The 19,984-nt window shown below is 40.6% G+C and overlaps 1 protein-coding gene across 1 annotated transcript in view; it reads right to left on the bottom strand.

Moving 5' to 3' along the window:
• Positions 1-19,984, bottom strand: part of ADCY2 (adenylate cyclase 2) — a 365,223-nt gene that overhangs the window by 32,977 nt on the left and 312,262 nt on the right. Inside the window, exons 16-18 of the mRNA XM_045565786.1 lie at positions 13,814-13,951; positions 5,138-5,257; positions 2,290-2,459 (exon numbers count right to left, since the gene is read on the bottom strand). Coding sequence (XP_045421742.1) covers positions 2,290-2,459; positions 5,138-5,257; positions 13,814-13,951 — 428 coding nt within the window. The remainder of the gene's footprint in view (positions 1-2,289; positions 2,460-5,137; positions 5,258-13,813; positions 13,952-19,984) is intronic.

The raw sequence follows: 19,984 nt of genomic DNA, 5'->3' as shown, positions 1-19,984 counted from the left end.
AGCAAGGACACTGCCGTGCTGAGCACAGCCCCAGAAAGAAGACTAGAGCGAGAAGCAGGAAGCCAGAAGTGAGAAGGGTGTGAGGATGCCAACCCCTGAAACGGGTCACCAAAGGGATGGAACCAAATGCCCTGACTTCAGTGACAGAAAAGCTCAATCAGAAAGGCAGTGCTGCCTCCTTGACAGGCACCACTGGCTCTGGGATGTAGTGATGTTCTTTCTCCAGGCCCCCTGCCACGCCAGCGCTGTTGTCTGCTTTTAAAGAATCCCACTTCCATACCAGAAAGAGCTGTGTTAGTATCAATAAACCAGGCAAAGGAAGAGGAAATCTTTATCAATTATTTTATGGGGAAAAGCTCTTGAATCTCAGGAAAGAGAAAGAAAACATTGACATCGACCAGTTTTGCCTCTGGCATGACTCACAGGGTTGTGCAAACCAGGCACCAAGGCTGCAGATATGAGGGGCAATTCTAAGGTCCCACTCTTAAGGGTCTTTCAGTGGGGTTAGTTTTAAACTGACATTATAGAAGATTTGTTAATTTTGAGATATTCTGCTATTATGTCAATACTAATCTTTCAGCAGAAGATGCTTCTGGGAGTATTATGCCAGCTCATGCAGGAATGGGTTTGGGAAGTGCCAGAATCTCCAAACAAGATTAGCAGGTGGGACACAGGTGCACCCCACTGGAGTGGATGCTGGCTTTGTTGTTGGAAGTGAAGGCAAGTCATGGAGGCATCTCAAGTCAGTCCTGCCTAGCTTTAAGGTCATTACAAAGAAACCAAGAGAGCAAATAAAAAAGACTTTGAATAAAATATAAAAGTGCCTAAAAAGTAAAAACAAACAAACAACCCCCACCCAAACTCCTTTTCTTCAATGTAATGACTATGCTACTACCGCTGGGGTTCTACTCAGAGACTGTGTCTTTCCATGTGCCTCACGGAGGTCCCAGAAGCAATGCTCTCCACATCAGAAACATGCTGATCTGATTGCTCCCTTGCTTCAGATGCATAACATATTCAGACGCTTTAAATTTAATAAAGGGAGATTTAGTAGCGTCATCAGTTATGTGTGAAAATCAATAATGCTGCATTTATTTAGGAATATGACACAGGGTCTCTGGATACCATAGAGAATACTAAAGCATGCTTGGTTGGTGATTTTGAGAATTTACTGAAAAATTAACTTCTGTTTTCATTCTCATCTTGGATAAGAAATCATAAAATTTCCTTAATACAATTATGCATTTTTACAACTCCACTGCCTTAAGCTTGATTACAGATTACTAGGGTTTCATGGTGTGGAGGATGATGAAAATTAAATTAGGTGAGGAGTGTGGGCTGCAGTTGTGTTTCCGAAGTGTTCTCATCGGTAAGAAATGTTCACACAGTGTGGAGACTCCTGTTCCTGTCACTGGGATCTCCAATGGAGAAGTAAGTGGCCACACGCCGTCAACACAAACCATCTTTCTGCAGCAACAAATATATGTAAATATTTAAGGCATTTATTTTATGTTAAAATAAATACAGAAATAATGTGCAGGAGAATACAATGGAGCTAATTCCTTTGATAACAGGAAGCTCTTCCCAAATTGAGTGAGTGCACCCAATAGGATCATTCTTGCTGCATCTAGTCCTAAGGCTGAGAGAGTGAACACAGTCATATCTTTTCTTAGAAGTTAAGTTCTTCACAGAACAAAGAGTTTCCCAGGGTTGACATTTTCCCTTTCCCACAACGGTATTGTAGGACATCTCTGCTAAGAAATTAGCACTATACCTTGTGAATGTAGCTACTTATTTTTTCAGTATTTTGTTCTGAACTGAAGCCCATTTTGTACTCCTGAGAACTTTTGGCAATTTCTGGGGAAATTTCTGATAGCCATGACTAAGGGTAGGGGGATTGTGACTGGCATTCAGTGGGTAGAGGCCAGGGATGTCACTGTGCATCCTGCTATGCACAGGACAGCCCCCCAAAACAGAACCGTGTAGTCCAAAATGTCAACAGTGCTGACACTGGAATGTCTGAATACTCATATCAACATAGTAGAGATTTTAACACACATCCTCTCTCCAAACCACTTCGTATCTTCTAACTGTATTTGATAATTCATATTCTATGTAATCTGTATTAAAAGCACACGTCATCTTTCTGAACCATCATGTCAAAAGAACTCTCTCACAATGATGTATCAATGACAATGGCATTGCTAATTTGCATTTATTCAACACACTCACGCCATCCACATCCTGTGAAAGAACTAAAGTAAAGAGAAGGAAGCGGCAGCAGCTCACCTCTCAAACAGGACGTGGCTGTAATCACCCAGGACGTGGGCATGGGTGTGGAGCAGGATGATGTTGTAACCCACCAACGCCACCATCATGATCAACATTTTCAACTCGTAATTCACCCGCAGGAACACCGAACAGGATATCAGGCCCAGAATGCAGCTGTAGATAAAGTACTGAAACAGACAAATACTTAGCATCTCTTCCGAGAAATGATGAGACAGTCAAGATCAGGGGCCCCCATCATGCTCATTTCGTGAAGCTAGAGACTGGCTGTGAAAGCAGATGCCTGTTTCTACGCTTTGATCCAGCGGGAAATGCCTGAATACATTCGATTCGGAAAACAATCACTCATTCCATGTCTTTCTCAACCAGTCTGGCATGATGAAGAAAAATAAGCATGTATATTGCCAAACACTTTCTAGAAATAAAATTGTAAAAGTCTATATAGAAGACATGTCATTGTAAGAAAATGTCATTTGTTTCCTGAAAATGAAAATAGCATGACCCCTTAGCCAGAACTCCCGTGCCATCCCATTCTCCAAAGTGGCTCATTTTAACAATTAAGGCCATCCTTATCTTCCACAAGTTATGCAAAGTACAGATGGTGATAACACCCTCTTCAGAGAATTCTTGTGATGATTCAATAACACGAAAGTTCAGAACAGTGCCTGGCCCATGGGAAGCTATGTAAATTCTGCTGTTATTACTATTATAATCTAAGGCTGTTTGTAAATTTTGGAGTTAAAAAGGATTTTGTTGCTAAAATTATGCTTGAAAACCACTGCTATAATGAAAGTTAACCAATTCAGTCTAATCAAATGAGAAAGCAGAATAAGGAATCATTTATATGAGTGTGTGTATGTACCAATGGGTGTATGTGGATTTGGGGGGGCAGGTGTTGGAGTAGGATTTTTAAAGGTTCCCACAGTACCCCGAGTTTGAAATATGTGTCAACACCCATAAAATAGCCTCAGATTTCACATTTCAAAATTCATTCTTAAAGTTTTAAAAAGTTTTCAATTAATAATTTATCATGAATATATACTTACAAGTCATTAAATATTTTTGCAACATCTTTTAGAATGACTGGGTATGATTTTATTTTGTGGTTGTAACAAAATTTATTTTAAAATTGGCTTTATCTAAATTTTTAGGTTGTTTTCTTTCTTTTTTGTTGTTGATGTTATAGAAACACTTGAACAAACACCCTTGTAGGTAAATCTTTCCACCTTTAAAATTAATTTCCAAAATTAATATTGCAGGGCAAAAATGTGCATCTGTTTTATGCTTTCTTTGATGATTATTATAACTACTATTAAGAAGAGTTATATCACTTTATGCTGCCACCAGCAGTGAACTGGACACTATTGGTCACTTGCTTGTCAACTTCAGACATCATATAACCTGCGGTTTGAGAGGAATAATGCCTATGTGGGGTACACCCAGGGGACAGTTTTCCTAATGTTCCCTTGGAACAAGGCTCCTCTGGGACTCCCAGACTCGGGAGTTAATAATGCGGTCTTTGTATAGCCTGTACATGCAAACTTAGGGCTTCCTCCACAAAGCTGGACATAACCTTCATTATTTTCTTTTCTTTTCTTTTCTTTTCTATTTTAATAGAATTAGGGGGTACAAGTTGTATTCCATTACGTGTATATATTGCATAGTGGTGAAGTCTGGGCTTTTGTACCCATCACCCGAGTAGCGTGCATTGAACCCCACAGGTAAGTTTTCCTCCCTCACCTCCTACCTTCCCTCCTTCTGAGTCTCCAATGTCCATTATGCCCCTCAGTGTGTCCTCGTGTGGTCACAGTTTAGCTCCCACTTATAAGTGAGAACATGTGGCATCTGGCGTGACCTTCCTTTGGAGGACTTATTATTGGAATAACAGTGGCCCCTTTACTAACATTTTAAAGATGCTGTTGTGTGTTTTTTCAGAATCTTTTAAGATTGAGAAAATGTTGCCTTTCTCATCTCGAGTTTCTAATTATTTGCATCAATTGCAAATAAGATATTATAACAGATTTACCTAAATGCAATTCATAATGACTACCTTATTCTTTTAGTAATGCCAAGTGTGGTGAGTTGTTCTACTCAAATACATTGGAAGGAGAGAGAGAAAAAAAAACAACTCTTGCCAGCTATATTTTTCTTTCCTGTGAGAACTCATCTTCACTTTAAACTTTTAAAGTGCCCTGCGAATGCTGGTCGGGACTGCTTGGTGGTTGTGCTCTCTCCCCACTGGCCCAGGGACCATGAGAAGGCTAAAGCCGTTGGTTCAGGGAGAAAGAGGTGTGTACCACACCATCAGTTAAAGATTCCTCTAAGGAAGAGGGCTCAAATTCCCCAAAGTGAGAATATAGCCAATAAACCGTCACCAGGAATCCTGCTTTTCACTTTTGACATAACTGAAACAGAAAAGACAATGTCTCATCCTCCCTGGGGTTTATGAGATGTGGACCCCACCATCACAGCTTTACAGGGATAATATTAATCCACTGGAAGAATTAGCAGCATCTATAAGCAACAAAGCCAGAAATTCAATGACATACAATTGGATATCACATGGTGGGCTATATGCTAGAAATGCTGTAGCAGTTAAGAAGATAAAGGCAAACATTATCGGTGGAAGAGAACATTGTAAGTTTGCAGATAAGGTGTGGCTAGTCGCCAAGGGCGGGACTTCCCCTAGCCAAGACTGGCATTTGCAAACTCAGGCATTTGCTATCCAGGGACTGACACCCAAGAAGAAAGGCAGTCTACAACAGATTTGAGACTCAAGGCTATACATCACATAGACTAACAGCACACACGGAGACAACAAAAGCATTAATGACAGCAATGTTCTTACCGGGAGGAAAAATAAACTTTGCGCACGCAGAATCACTGCCTGATTATTTGAGGCAGAAAAACTTGTGTTTGATATATTGGCAGTTGGAAGGATTGTTTCCTCTGAGTCACTCAGGAAAAACTGCAAAGACAAGGGTTTTTTTTTTTTTCAATGAATTCATGCAAATTAGATTCAAAAACTAGCAGGTGGGTGCTAAGTTTATAAATTTTTGTGTCACTATGCACAAGATTGTTTATGTGGACTTGGGAATTTCTATTAAGTAAGCAATTAACTATTTATTATGCTACACATTCAACAGAGAATTCCAGAACTTCAAGATTGATGTTAAAGAAAATGGAAGTACTTAAATATTAAATTAAAAATACACAAAGCCCAGGGCAGAGAGTTTGGTTAGAATTTTATTTGAAGCTGATATTACCATGCATATATTCAGCTCTCCAACATAACATCAGAGCCTTTGGAATCTTTTTCCCTCCCTCCCTCCCTTCCTTCCTTCCCTTCCTTCCCTTCCTTCCCTTCCTTCCCTCACAGTATCTTTGCCATCTTGGTTCAAGCATTAAGTGAATCAATAGAGTTCTATGAATTTTGATTTTAAGAATGAAAATTAATTTTATGGGCAAAATGCAATCACCAGCTTCAACATTTGTATCTAATATGTGTGAGTGCTTAGCAGCTCAGATCATGAGGGATTAAACATTTGAGAAGATGGATGTTCACAGGACTATTGGAAAGGGAGTTTTAATTAAAAAAAAAAAAGGTACAGCTGAGAGAATAAAGATAATTAGCTCTTATGTAACGGTCATCAGGATCAGCACCCAGAGAGAAGGTGTTGCCCTGTTAGTAACGTAGGAGAAACTGATTTCCTCCCTTCCTAGCGAAGCTGCAGCACAGACTGTTTACGTGCCCAAGGATTGGTCACATTCCTGTAATATGGCTAAAGGTCAGAGGAATGTTCTGGAAAGATAACCCAGATAATTATGACTTGGGTAAATCCCATTTGCTGAAAGAAATTAATCTCATCCATAAATCTACCTTGTATTTTCTGCATAAAACCATACATATTCAAGATTTAAAAAGCAAAACTTTCCTGTATAGTTTCTACTGATTCATTTCCTTGTATGTCATAGCTCTTGTCAAATACCTAAACTATAATAATTTACTTATTAGATAGATAAGAAGATTAAGATTAATAGATAAGATTAGGTAGATAAGAAGGCATTTATTTAGTATATTCTTGGGAACATTCCTCTCATATTCCAAGAATGACATTAGATACAGTGTTTCTTCCCATTATGTAATGTAATTGATTAAATTCAGCAAAAGGTTGATTTAAGAATCAAAGAAATGTAGTTCATTTTGTTATTTACTGCTAAAGAACTTTTAAAACTGCCAATCCCCTGGTTGAACTACGAATGTACTAATTCTTTGTAAAAAATTATATCAGAAAACAAAAACAAAACCAAATGGAGTAATTGCTTGGCAAATATTGGGCTCCAAAAGTTTACAAATTTAGATTTAGATTTGAAAGACCCAAAATTCAATTGATTTAAATACTAAAAAAAATCAAGAAATGACAAATAAAAGGAGACTGTTTAGGTTGCTGGGTTACTACTCTTAGGCACCCAGGATCTTAAAATAATTAACAAAAAGTTCTTGAGTATAGCACTACATAGATAAGAAACTAAGAAAGATGAGGTATTAAATTTTTGCTGTACAATGAGTAGAAATACACTTTGTGAAAACTGAGTCTTACAAGGCTACACAATAAATATGATGATTTGAAGTTGTGAAACAAGAGAAAATTTCAAGCACTATGTACAACAATGCTTCCTCAATCCCCTCAAGTCTTTCTAGTATTTATTCACTACCCCTACAATCAAAAACTCTTCATGTTTTTTTCTTTTTATAATTTTATTTCAGAGTATTACAGGGGTAGAAACGTTTTGGTTACATAAATTGTTTTTGTACCGTTTGAGTCAAAGTTGTAAGTGTGCTCATCACCCAGATAGTGTGCATTGTACCCTCTAGGTGTGAATTTACCCTCCCCTCCCCCCTCCCACCTGCTTGGTTTCCGATGAGTGTTGTTTCTTTATGTGCACGAACTTTCATCCTTTCTGTACTCACACTATAATTTTGAATAAATTTCTCTTCTTCTGTCTTCTTAGAACTTTAAAATCACAAACTCATGTCATTCCCTAATTATAGCTAGTCAAATACTCATACTAATCCCTTGTCCACGTTCCTCACAGGTTAAACTGCCTCAACTTTCTCCAAAGAATGAATTTTTAGCATTACAATGATTTGCGGAACTCTTCTCTGGACCCATTTTTATTTTCTACATCCTTTGTGATAATTAGGAAAATGATATCATCATCTTGAAGAAGATAACCCTAATAAAGTGCCATGAACACTACATACTTTTAGCTTTACTTCCAAATTTTACATTTCTCAGGCAATTAAAAACATACCAGAATTATGTTTTCCAAATCATATTGAATTGTGAACACATGATTTAATATTGTTTTAGATGATGACATCATTGAGTTTGTATTTGGGTGGAATTAGAAGTCAGGTAGACTACTAGTTAACTATGGTTAACTCCTTGTCTGGGTGGCTCACAAATTTATATACAATTTATTTATGACAAATCTCTTTGAAGTTTCTTAGAAGAAATTGCAAAATAATGCAGGCAATGGCACGATCTCAGAAAAAAATGGCAGAGCATTTAGCATCTCATGCATTATTCTAAATAGTCACCTGGAAACTAAAATGGAACAAAACACGCAGGTCATTTGCCATGTGATACCAAAAACCCTGTATTTGGAAAAAATATGGTATCTAAATTTTTTTTCTACTTTTTACTGAAGTGTTTGTTGTGACATGGATAAACATCAAGCATTTAAGCGATCCTGGTAAAATTGCACAATTCATTTTAAATAAAACCGACTTGGACATTTTGCCATTCAATATCAGTATGTAATGAGATTTTAAAAAGCCAGTCCTCTGAACGCACTGTTCCTGTTGACCCTGGCTCTTGTCAGGGCTGTTAAAATGCAGGCTCAGAATAAATGCTAATGACTAAAATTCGATGTGGAGCTTTGATGTGAACCAGCCTATCCACACAGTCAACAGCAGGAGGTCTCATATTACTCCTAACACAACTCTCCCATTTTAGGTAAAGAGAGTTATGGCAGGTGATGATAGGGAAGCCATTAATAAGGGCTGCTCGCCACTGGCCAGATAAATGCAGGGCCAACTGCGGCTCACCTGCTGCGGAAGCACTGGGGCCTCACGAAGAAAATGAGCACCTGAGGACAGCACGCCATGTGCATTGAGCCAGACATGCAAGGACAGATGTGGTGTGATTCCACTCACATGAGCTACCCAGAACAGGGAAATGCATAGCAATAGAAAGTAGAATGATGGCTATTGGGGGTTTTGATAGGGTATTTTGATAGGGATTGCATTGAATTTATAGGTTGCTTTAGATAATATGGACATTTGAACAATATTGATTCTTCCCAACCATGAACATGCAATATCATCAATGTTTTATAGTTTTCATTGTAAGATCTTTTACTTCTTTGGTTAAGTATATTCTTAAGTATTTTTATTTTATTTTTAGCTATTATAAATGTAATTACTTTCTTGGTTTATTTTTCTGGTTATTCACTGTTGGCAGAGAGAAATGCTACTGATTGTTTATGTTGATTTTGTATCCTGCAACTTCACTGAATTTGTTTATACATTCTAATAGTTTTTTAGTGGAGTCTTTAGGTTTCTTTAAATATAAGATCATATTTGTCTGCAAAGAAGGATAATTTGACTTCTTCCTCTCCAATTTGGATGCCCTTTATTTCTTTCTCTTGTCTGATTGCTCTAGCTAGAACAATCCATAGAACTTCTAGTACTACGTTGAATAACAGTGGTGAAGGTAGGCATCCATGTTTTGTTCCACATCTTAGAGAAAAGGCTTTAAGTTTTTCTTATTCAGTGTGATAGTAGCTGTGGGTATGTTATATATGCTTTTATCATATTGAGGTATGTTTTTTCTATAATCAGTTTTTTGAGAGTTTTTACCATGAAGAGATGTTGAATTTTACTGAATGCTTTTTCAGCATTATTTGAAATGATCGGATGGTTTTTGTCTTTTATTCTGTTGATATGATGTATCACATTGAATGATTTATGTATTTTGAAACATTCTTGCATCCCTGGGATGAATCCCAGTCTATCATGATGAATAATCTTTTTAATGTACTGTTGAATTTGGTTTGCTAGTATTTTGTTGAGGATTTTTGCTTCTATGTTCATCAGAGATATTGACCTGTAGGTTTGTGTGTGTGTGTGTGTGTGTGTCTTTGTCTGGTTTTGATATCATGGTGGTACCTGCCTCATAGAATGAATTTAGAAGTATTCCTTCCTCCTTAATTTTTTGGAATAGTTTGAGTAGGATTGATATTAATTCTTATTTGGATGTTTGCTAGAATTCAGCAGTAAAGTCACCAGGTCCTGGGCTTTTCTTTGATGGGAGACTTTTTATTACTGCTTCTATCTTTTTACTTGTTTTTATGTCTATTCAGGTTTTGAATCTCTTCCTGGTTCAATCTTGGTAGGTTGTATGTGCCTAGGAATTTGTCCATTTCTTCTAGGTTTTCCAATTTATTAGCATGTACTTGCTCATAGTAGTCCCTAATGACAGTTTGAAATGGGTAAACAGACACAGAAGCAATACTGGGAGCATTTAGCAGCATGTCGGTGAAGACTGAGTATTAGCTGCATCCCCAGCAGAAAGTGTTGGCTTCCCCGACTGCAAGTGAGGGAGAGGCGGGTGCTCACTCCTAACCTGCCCGCCTCACCGCAGCCGTCTGAGTACTGCGTCAGCACCTCCAGCGAGGTGCCCGACCCAGGATGCGGTGTCTGTCTCACACAGTCACAGCGCAGGAGCCAGGGGGCTCAGAGGAGCCGGAGGGCTTGTCCCTGTAAACCCTCAGGCATGATCAGAGGCAGAGTCCCATGGACAAGCACTGCCTCTTCTATGATAAATAAGAAATTATAAGAAAGCTCTACAGCTAGGTAATATCATTTCCTCTCTATAGCCAGCGTCAGCTTTCATGCTGTTTTATGATTTTTCCTAGACATAGATATGAGATAAGCACCTGCATGGAAAACAACCACTAACTTCATGGCACCAGGTATTAATAAAAACGGCATTTCCCCTGCACTGGTAGAGAAAGTAACTGCCTGAGCAGTTCTGGTTATCCCTCCCTCTGCACAGATAGAAAGGAAAGCAAAAAATATAATTTATCTCATTCCTTGCTTCCACTGCTGCAGAAGGTAGCTCTGTACGTGGAGCAAAACCTTATTTTATTTCTTTCTCAAAAATTGTCCATAGTACTTTCAATGTGTCTTCTGCAGACTTCTCTACCTCTCTTGACAATGAACTTTCTTTGCAAAGAAGAAAAGCAACACTGGAAGATGTATTTCTGATACCGAAGATGGCTTTCTTCTCTCTAAAGGATCATTGCTACTGCTTTAAATATTCTACTCTTAAATGTGCAGCTTGTCAAACATTTACAGACAGTGACTGAACTGCCTGTCAATCATTACTCATTATGCTATTCAGTATACACTTACTTTTCAAAATCAGATTTGTTTCCCATTTATGTTGTCTTAAAAAATCAGGTGATAAACCCAGGTTTTATAAGGTCAAACTGGATTTTACAAAAAGAAACAGTTTATTTTTTTAAAGACTTGTGTGCCTACCTATTCATTCATTCATTCTTTCATTTAGTAACTAATGAATGGAGGGTACTTTCCTAGGGCATGTGAAAAACTAAAGATTTCCTCAAAGAGATATCTGCATTCCCACGCTCATTGAAGTATTATTTACAATAGCCAAGATATGGAAACAACCTAAGTGTCTATTGATGGATGACTGGATAAAAAAATTATGGGTGTGTATGTGTGTGTATGTATGTATGAGTATATATATGTAGACACATACACACACATATATATGGTTTATATATATATGTATACACATACATACACACCCATATTATTCACCTTAAAAAAGAAGGCAATCCTATCATTTGCAACAACATGGATGGAATTGGAGGACATTTATGCCAAGTGAAATAAACAAAGCACAGAAAGACAAATACAGCATGATCTCACTTACATGTGAGATCTAAAACAGCTGAATTCACGGAAACAGAGAGTAGAATGGTGGTTACTAGGGAGGAGAAGGCAGGGAAATGGGGATACGTAGGTCAATGGGTACAAAGCTGCAGTTACGTAGGATGAACAATCTAAAGATCTAATGTACAGCAGGAACACAATAATAGTTAATAATATTGTGTTGCATATTGAAAATTTGCTAAGAGAATAAATTTTAGGTGCTCTTGTCACACACATACACACAAAAGAGATAACTGTGGAAGGTGATGGGATGTGTGAAATTGCTTACCTGTAGTACTCATTTCACCCTGTGTGTATATATATATATATGTGTGTGTATATATAAAACATCATGTTCTACATCTTAATACAGTTAAAAAAGAAAGAAAAAAAGATCTCATTTTTAAATGTGTGTATGTCACGTGAAACATCTTGTCCCCTAACTTGTACATGCTGCTACTAGCCAAAGAAGTTCACCTCCCAGGAACTGTGCTTGATTTGCTCTGCGCACGCACAGGTGAGCACACCCTTGAGGGATGAGACAGCTTAATTATAAGGGTGGCATGTCAGTCACCCCCTTTCCGGGTAGCTGAGCAAACACCTGCATGGCTGTGACAGTGTCTCAGAACTGTAGCCCGTGCACCTGGCTGTCCTTCCTCCGCCCTGCGGCAATGTTGCTGGCTTCTGACCCAGGGTCTCCTGCAGCCTTCACCTACCAAACTCTGCCCTGAACGTGGCAGTGTGCCTTCTGGAGAGCCGGATCTTGGAGTGGCAGAACTAACACACAAATGCAGGCTACAAAGTCGAGCCTGAGAAGCCCATCTTAGGAAACATGCTTGTGTTTCTATAGTCTCCGGCACTGCCCCTTGCCTGCCTCTCTGTGCAGCTATCCCTGTGACATCTTCACAACCTTGTCGTATCCACACACTGCCTGTGCAGTGAAGTGAGGCATTCTCAAGGCTAGAGATGTGTCTGCAGAATGGTTTTTCAGGACAGTTCCTCTTGTCCCTGTCTTAAGTCTCTCATCTTGTGTTCCTCACCGTGTGGCTGCCCCCACCCCACGGCAGCTCTGGGATCGCAGCAACAACACCCCACGCACAGCGCGCTTCATACCGGATGCCCCCGGTAGGCCAGTCCGGCCGCCCCTGCGCAGGTGCCTCGGGCTGACTGATGCAAGTCTCCACTCCAGCCTGGGGTTTGAAAGTCTTTCCGGAGCTCCAGAGCTCTCCAGGGAATTATCGTTGTCCAGACACGGCACATCTTCCAGCTGTTCAGTCTGAATCAAGCCCTTACCAGAAATGCCCACTTCCTTAGCCTATTTTTCAGTACCTCTTCATGCAAATTTCTGCTCTCATCCCAGATCCAAATGTCACTCCTCACCTTCCATCCACCTCCTCTTGCCCCCTCACTGCCTCTGGGTCCATCTGGCCAATTCCTCCTCCCTACCTTTCAGGGCCCCATCTAGCAGGCCCTGCCCCCCGCCCCTCGTGACTTCTCTACAGGCTGCTGTCACTGCCTGTAGCCTGTCCCAGGTTGACTTGATACGGATGCACCAGCTGTCTGTCACCTATGCACCGCTGGGGACTCCTGGAAAGCAGAGACCTGCCTTTGGGCTCCGAGCATCCAGCAATGTACCAGCCACAGCTTTGTGTTCCATGAATATTTACTTTTGCTGAACAAATATCTTCTACTTTATGAAAACTATGATATTATTATTAAAGGATATATGGTCTGGCACCACGACCTGACTTTACACTTCTGGAAAGCAAGGATGACGTCTCATAATCCTCTGCATTTCCAGTAGCTAGTGAGGTCTCCAACACATGAAGTGTCATAGCCCCTTAGGGGTGACAACGAGGATGGTGATATGAGAATACTAACAAGGATGTGTCTCAAAGTGCACTGCTGGGCCCAGTGTGTGCTTTAGGGGACATACCAGTAATGATATTGATATAGTAAGAGTGGCCATTGGTTTGATATTTACAAAATGCCCAGGACTGTCCTAAGTGTGGTGGGAACATTGGTTCCTTTTGTCCTCGGAAGCACCTTGGCAGAGAAGTCTTGGTTCTCACTTTCGAGAAAGTGAAAATGGAGCCTGGGGACGTTTAATGAAAATATCTCCCAAATTGCACAGCCGGCCAGCTGGGGAGCCGCGGTTTGCAATCAGGCTCTGTAAACTGCAGGGCAGGACACCTCACTTCCTGCAGGCTCCTTAGTCTGAGGGTCCCAATATCCCTCGTGACTTCCCTGCAGACAGCCCACGTCACTTCGGTAGCCGCCACAAGCAAGGAAGTGGAAACTGCTCCAAGGAGCCACTCTCTCAAGGTGGCTTCCAGAAAGCATCCTTTTCCTTAGAGGAACTACTGCTTGTAGCCATTGGATGCTGACTTTGACCAAGCACGTGGTGTCGCAAAGGAGCAATGGGCAAGTTTCCAAAATTCCAGAGGACGGGCCATGGGAGGGAAGGATGCCCTGCCTCAGCCCGGGGCTTACCATGTTGAACACGGCCATGGTCAATACGATGGCTGTGGTGACAACGGTGAGAAAGATCCGAGGCCAGAAACGGTTGGTGATGATGCCTGAGGACTTCAAAAGCCACATGAGAAGGGGAGAGGCTTTTTTGCTGCATTGCTAGAGGAGAGAGAAAGAAAAAGAAAGGTGTTGCTATTTTATGCATTCTCTTCATTTTTTTAATGACAATGTTTAAAACCACAAGAAGCACCAACACCGTTCATAGACTAAACAGGTGAATTCTGTCCTCCCCTGGGGACCTGTACCAAGTCACAAACCTTATTAAAATTATGTTGGCATTATTGCTACAAATCGAGAACAAACTGAATTTCTGTGACCAAGGTATGAGGTGCTTGTACATCTTTTAACATAGACCTGAAGTTACGTTTTTAAGTTATTCTTTTGGCAAAGGAAAAATGTTAGTTAATTAAATCAGCCTGAGGGAGATGTTGGGTCTCTGATCACAGCTAGGATGAAAGTTATCACAAATTCAGCTGATTTATGTAGAAAACGGATCAACCTGTCTCCCACCCCTTCCATTGCTGCATTATCTGGTCATGAGAATACAGTCCGGACCACTGTACCTACAAGGACGACATCGAAAGTTCTAGGGCACGAGGTTGATGGCTTCACCTCAGCCCCTCTCGTGGGGCCTTTTTCCCACACGGAGAAGCTCTTTTTAAAAAGAAATTTCCAGACAAGTTTTAACAGTGTTGAGAAACACATAATATAAAGTTTACCCTCCGAACCATTTCAAATGTTCAGTTCAGTAGTGACAACTATATTCACGTTGTTGTAAACATCTCTGGAATTTTTAATCTCACCAAACTGAAACCTTGAACCATTGAACAACTTCCTATCTCTCCCTCCTCTGGGCCCCGGGCAGCCACCGTTTTACTCCCTGTCCCCTTAGCTTTGAGGGCTCTTGACACATCCTGGGAGTGGAATCATGCAGCAGTTATCCTTTTGTGACTGCCTCACTTCTCTCAGCATAAGGTCAAGTTTCATCAGCATTATAGCAGGGTTTCCTTCTGTTTAAAGGCTGAATAAAATTTCACTGTATGTATCGATCACTTTTTTAAAAATCTATTCATCTGTCAATGGACACTGAGTTATATGGGCGTAGGTGAAGCTCTCTCCACATGAGAAGGAATCGAGGCCTTTAGTGAACGGTGACCAGCACCCTCTGCCCACGTGCCCTGGGCCAGGTGCTGCTCTGCCGGGTCTCAGCGGACGGGCCCAGCCAGCCAGAGGGCCACCGCTGCAGGGAGGCGCCCTGGAAGATCTCACCGTCCTCCAGGCGAGGGGGCAGAGGCACAGAGACCTGCACTGAGGTGTGAGTGACACCAGCTCTGCCCGTGCAGGTGCTGCCCTGCGTAACTATGCTATCGCATGTGACAGGCAGGACATAAGAGTCCTCCAGGGATCGACATCCTAACCTTCACGCTACAGAGACTGTGCTCCCAAGGCTGTGTGTCTCCGAAACAAGAAAAAAAAAAATGACGATTTGAAAAAATTCAGAAGAAGGAATAAATAAATTATACTCTTTGACTTGTGCCACTAAGTTAATCAATGGTGAAGCTGGTGTGACATCAACAGAGCTCAAATAAAGAATACTCCCGAGTAGCACTAATAAGCGGCACTTTTATTTCTCTACCTGTTTTGCGTTTTCTTTTTGCATCTTTCCTAAAAATACTGTTGCCAAAAGCACTGCTGTATGTTAAATGTCGGTGCAATTAAGTGAGATTCTACAATACCGGATGACAGGAGGTCAGAGGGTAAAGAACCATCCGGTGGTCGGGGTTAGAAGCCCCGGAGCTGTCAGACTTTCTGTGAGTTAATTGTCCTCTCTGGTCTCGATTTCTTCATCTGAAATGGGGATAATGACAGCACTTGCCTCCTTCATCTTTCCAGAGGGTTAGAGGAGCTAGATAAAGTGCTTAGAACAGGACTTATAAATGTTGGTGCTTCTTGTTATTTTAATGAAGAAAATATAATATTTCTCAGAAACATTTTAATGTCTAAAAATCGATTTGCTGTATATCTATATAAACAACAACAATAAAATCCCCTCCTTTCTCCTCTTCCCACTATGGTCTTTTTTTCCTCCTAGTTCCTGATATAAAAAGACAAAGACTGCCTACAGCACACATGTCTCATGGATGTACACGCAGGGCAAGGTTTCTGGCTCACTCCTTGGGCTGGTTTTCCTGGGCCCTTCCCGGACTTCCCTGAGCACCTGTCCTGGAGCCCCAGCTGGTGTGTCCCAGGCTGCAGGGGCTGCGAGGAGCAGAATCAATGTCTGGCAGCAGGGGGCGCACTCGGCCCAGCTCTGCAGGACATCTTCCCACTAGCAACCCGGGAGCCAGATCTGCACTTCAGGCTTCTGTGCAAGAGTGGGTTTGGATAGGGGTTGGTGGCATTAAATTTGTCATCCAATAAGATGCGCTTTAATGCTCTGAGCATGCAATACCTTAGAGGGTCATTTAGCCAGAGAACATTCACCTGCAAATATTTACTATTATTGCTTAAGCATGCTACTTCTAATAATATTAATATCACAGAACACAATCAGACTTGTGTTCTGTAGGAGAGGTTATAATAACATGTAAAAAGACAGGATTTAAATGGAATATCATATTCATCTCGTTCAGATTCCACGAAATGAAGCCACTGGGTTTGATTCTGGCAAATTCAGACAATATTTATGCATGTGCTTCCTGATTGACTAGGATTAGTGTCTTTCTTTAAGAGAAAATCATTAAAATCAATCTTGTGTGTGTGTGAAACTGTGATAATTTCTATACAAAGAAATTACCGACAGATACAATAAGGAAAATGTTAAGAGCAGACAATAAAAAAGTTTATCACTTCAGGAGAAAATTTAAATCTAGCTCAGATTTCATATCATGGCAGTTAGGTAAAATATGATCTAGTTATTACACACATATTTTTGAAATTATAAAATTAAAACAAGTTACACTGCTCAAATTTTTAGAAGAATACAGGGTGATAATCTTGCCAAATATGCTATCTAATAGGAATATATTATATCCAGTCATTTACTGAAACAGATGTGAACAGACGTGGGCAGATGTGCAGGAATTCTCTCTCTGTTCCTGTGACATGCTGGGCAAAATGACAAATCAGTGGTGCCCAGTGCTGTTTACCAGATGTGTGAGGTCTGGCACACGTGGGTCAGGACAACAGATCTGGATGCACTTGGTCAGTTCCTTTTCCCACATAGTTCCCGTGTATACTGTAGAGTCTCCCCGTGCAATCAGTCTTAACCTTCTGCCAAATAGTCATCATTCCCAAGGTCAGGGAGGCAGGCAGCTCTCTCTCCCTGTCGGTCCCCAAGTGGAGGTTCTGAAGTATAAAAATCGGTACACCTTGCTGTTGGCAAGGACAAGGGAGTAGAAGATGACAGGGATGTGACAGTCCCAGTGACAATGAGGAAAGAGCAGGAGGGAGATAAAGTTGTTGGAGTGGAACAGAAGAAACCAACGATGGGAATAAGAGAAGAAAAAAGACTGAGATCTTGAAAGGAAGGAAGCTGATTAAGAAAAAAAAGAGAACGTTGATTCAATTTGCAGCCCTGTGTAAAAATTACACCTTGGCTCTTGATAAGCTCATTTGCTGCAGTTTATTCTGTTTTTGGTTAGGTATTAAAATAAAGGCCCTGGTAGAAAAACGTTTATCAAAGCTCAGACCATCCTAATTAAACGTTATAAATGATAACATCTCAAGAATATTTTGGCCGTTATTCAGAAGATGCTATTCGACTGAAAATGAGAAAACGCCTGCTGTGAGCCCAGTGCAGTTGAGTTACTCGCTTTGGTCTTTGCTTTAACTCCTGGCCTCATTTCAGCTCAATCTGTGTCCTGCCTTTCTTGATCATCAGTGTCAGTCTCTGTGTCCTACGATTGGCTCCTACAGTGAGCTCACCGTGCACCTTCTAGAAATGCTCGTCTGTGACTTCCACATTCACCCACAACAAACATGGGATTGGGACTGAATGTAGTGGAAGATGTAAAAGAAGAAGGAATACAGATTTATAGGAAAACCCTATCCTAGACTGGTGCTGGGATGATGAGCAGTGGGGTGTGGTAGAAAAAGCACAAGACGAAGGCCAACGTCCTTAATCCAGAACACGCGGCTTCTCCACATAAGAACAAAATGTTCATACATTTTATTTGGATTAAAAAAAAAACAAGGAAAAAAAATCCACCAAAAAGTTAGCCTGTCTGTTTCCCTCCTCTCTGTCCTCCCCCTCCCTTCTTTCTTTTCTTCCTTATCTTGAACCACTTGCACGGGAACAACTGGTAGTCTCTCAATCTAAAATTAATTCTTCATAATTTAAGTGAATAATTCTAAAAGTAGACTGCATTTACAATTTCATTAGTGTCCATTTTAAAAATAATATGAGATACCTGAAAAGAAGTAGAAGTTTATATTAAGTGAAGTTTAATAAAATGAAAAAAAAATTCAGAAAAGTTATAAATAACCAGAGTGGCCGAGTGGCAAACTTTTATTATTACAAAAACAAAGCCCATGTTAAAGTCTTGCCTGGAAAACATGGTGGTTAAGTTTGTCATATGAACATATGTTTTTGCGTATTTGCCTAAAGGAACATCTACTCTGGCATTTTAATTGGCTGAGGATTGTCATTCTGAATGGCAGGAACAAGCTGGAGCAATAATTACTTGTAACATTTAATGTTACAAAGACTGTCACATGTACTTTGATTCTCTAATTGTCCTTGAATTTCCCACAGGAAGATTTCTTTTTCATTTTCATCAATCATATTCCACAAAAGCAACCTGTTTCTTTCTCATGCCCTGGGTAAGCCACATTCCTTGATCATTGCTCTACTGCATGGAGCTTACAGCACTGTCCATGTTGTGTTGTCTTTGCTGACATATTTGTCTTTGGCCACTTGCAGAGCTGATTGAGGACAGTGACCACATCTCACTATCTTTGTGTTCCCAGAGGCCAGCGCACTGTGTGTCCAATAGTGGGAACTTAAATGCTTGCTGGATGCATTCACTGTCTTAATGATGGACCCAAAGGGAATTGTCAGGGGACAGAAGCAGAGAGGGAGCTCAGTGTTAAAGAGGCTGAGGCTTTGGGGTTAGTCCAGGATGCCCTGGAACAGGACACAGGCTACGGCACCTAGGGGGTGAGCTCTTAACACCCACAGGGGAAAGAAGGTGCCGCCTTGCTCTTGCAAAAGGGGGGCAGCCAGGACTGTGGCCCCAGAACAAAACCCGGAGCCTCAAAAAGCTGTTCTTTTTCTATGGAGAAGTCTGGCAGAACTCCACTCGCTAGTCCAAGAAGTACCAATGAGTTTCTAACTATAAATCCAAACTCTAAATATGGATGTAGGTTTGAAATTACATTATTTTGATTCATAATGAGAATCCCAAAGTGAGGGTTTATTAATCAGGTCAAAAACCAGAGAAAGTCCTGGAGGTTCTGGCAGAAGCAAGAACAACACAGCTTATAAATGGTCCTTCAAGTGACACCTCAGAGTGCAGGGACGTCCCCATTGGAGTTGGGGCAGTTCCTACTGAACATGACCTCCCAAGAAAACCAAATTACGAACTACATAAGGCAGTGGACTATATGAGGAAGAGTCAACACAGATAACAGGTAGTAGAATGAGCACAGCAAGATCTTCGGATATTACAACAATCTGAAATGGCCTATAAAATAAGATTAAAGTAACAAAGGAAGGATTAGAATCCATAGAGAACAAGCAGGTTGTTAAGAGAGAATAATAGGCATATGTTTAAAATAAGCCATATGGAGTCTGTAGAGATGAAAATGTAGATATTGAAATTAAAAACTCAATGGCTATGGAGGGAATGCACGAACTGTTCCCAAATGGCTGAAGATGGTCAGGTAGATCTCAGGAAATAACCCATAAAACACAAAAGGGTACAGAGATGAAAGATAAAAAAGCAACACTGAGACACAGGAGACACAATGAAGAGATCTGACATACCTCTATTGGAAGTTTGAGAAAAATAGAAAAGAAAGACTACAGAAGAGACAAAATACAAGGAGATATCAGGCAATGACATTGTGGACTGGAGCAGGATGTACGGTCTGTGGTTGGGAGACATGCTGAGTCCCAAATAGGAAACA

This window comes from Lemur catta, chromosome 12 (genome assembly GCF_020740605.2).
Source record: "Lemur catta isolate mLemCat1 chromosome 12, mLemCat1.pri, whole genome shotgun sequence".
NCBI classification, from domain to species: domain Eukaryota; kingdom Metazoa; phylum Chordata; class Mammalia; order Primates; family Lemuridae; genus Lemur; species Lemur catta.
Note: the sequence above shows the minus strand (reverse complement) of the source record. Positions and strands in the feature narration are given on the sequence as shown.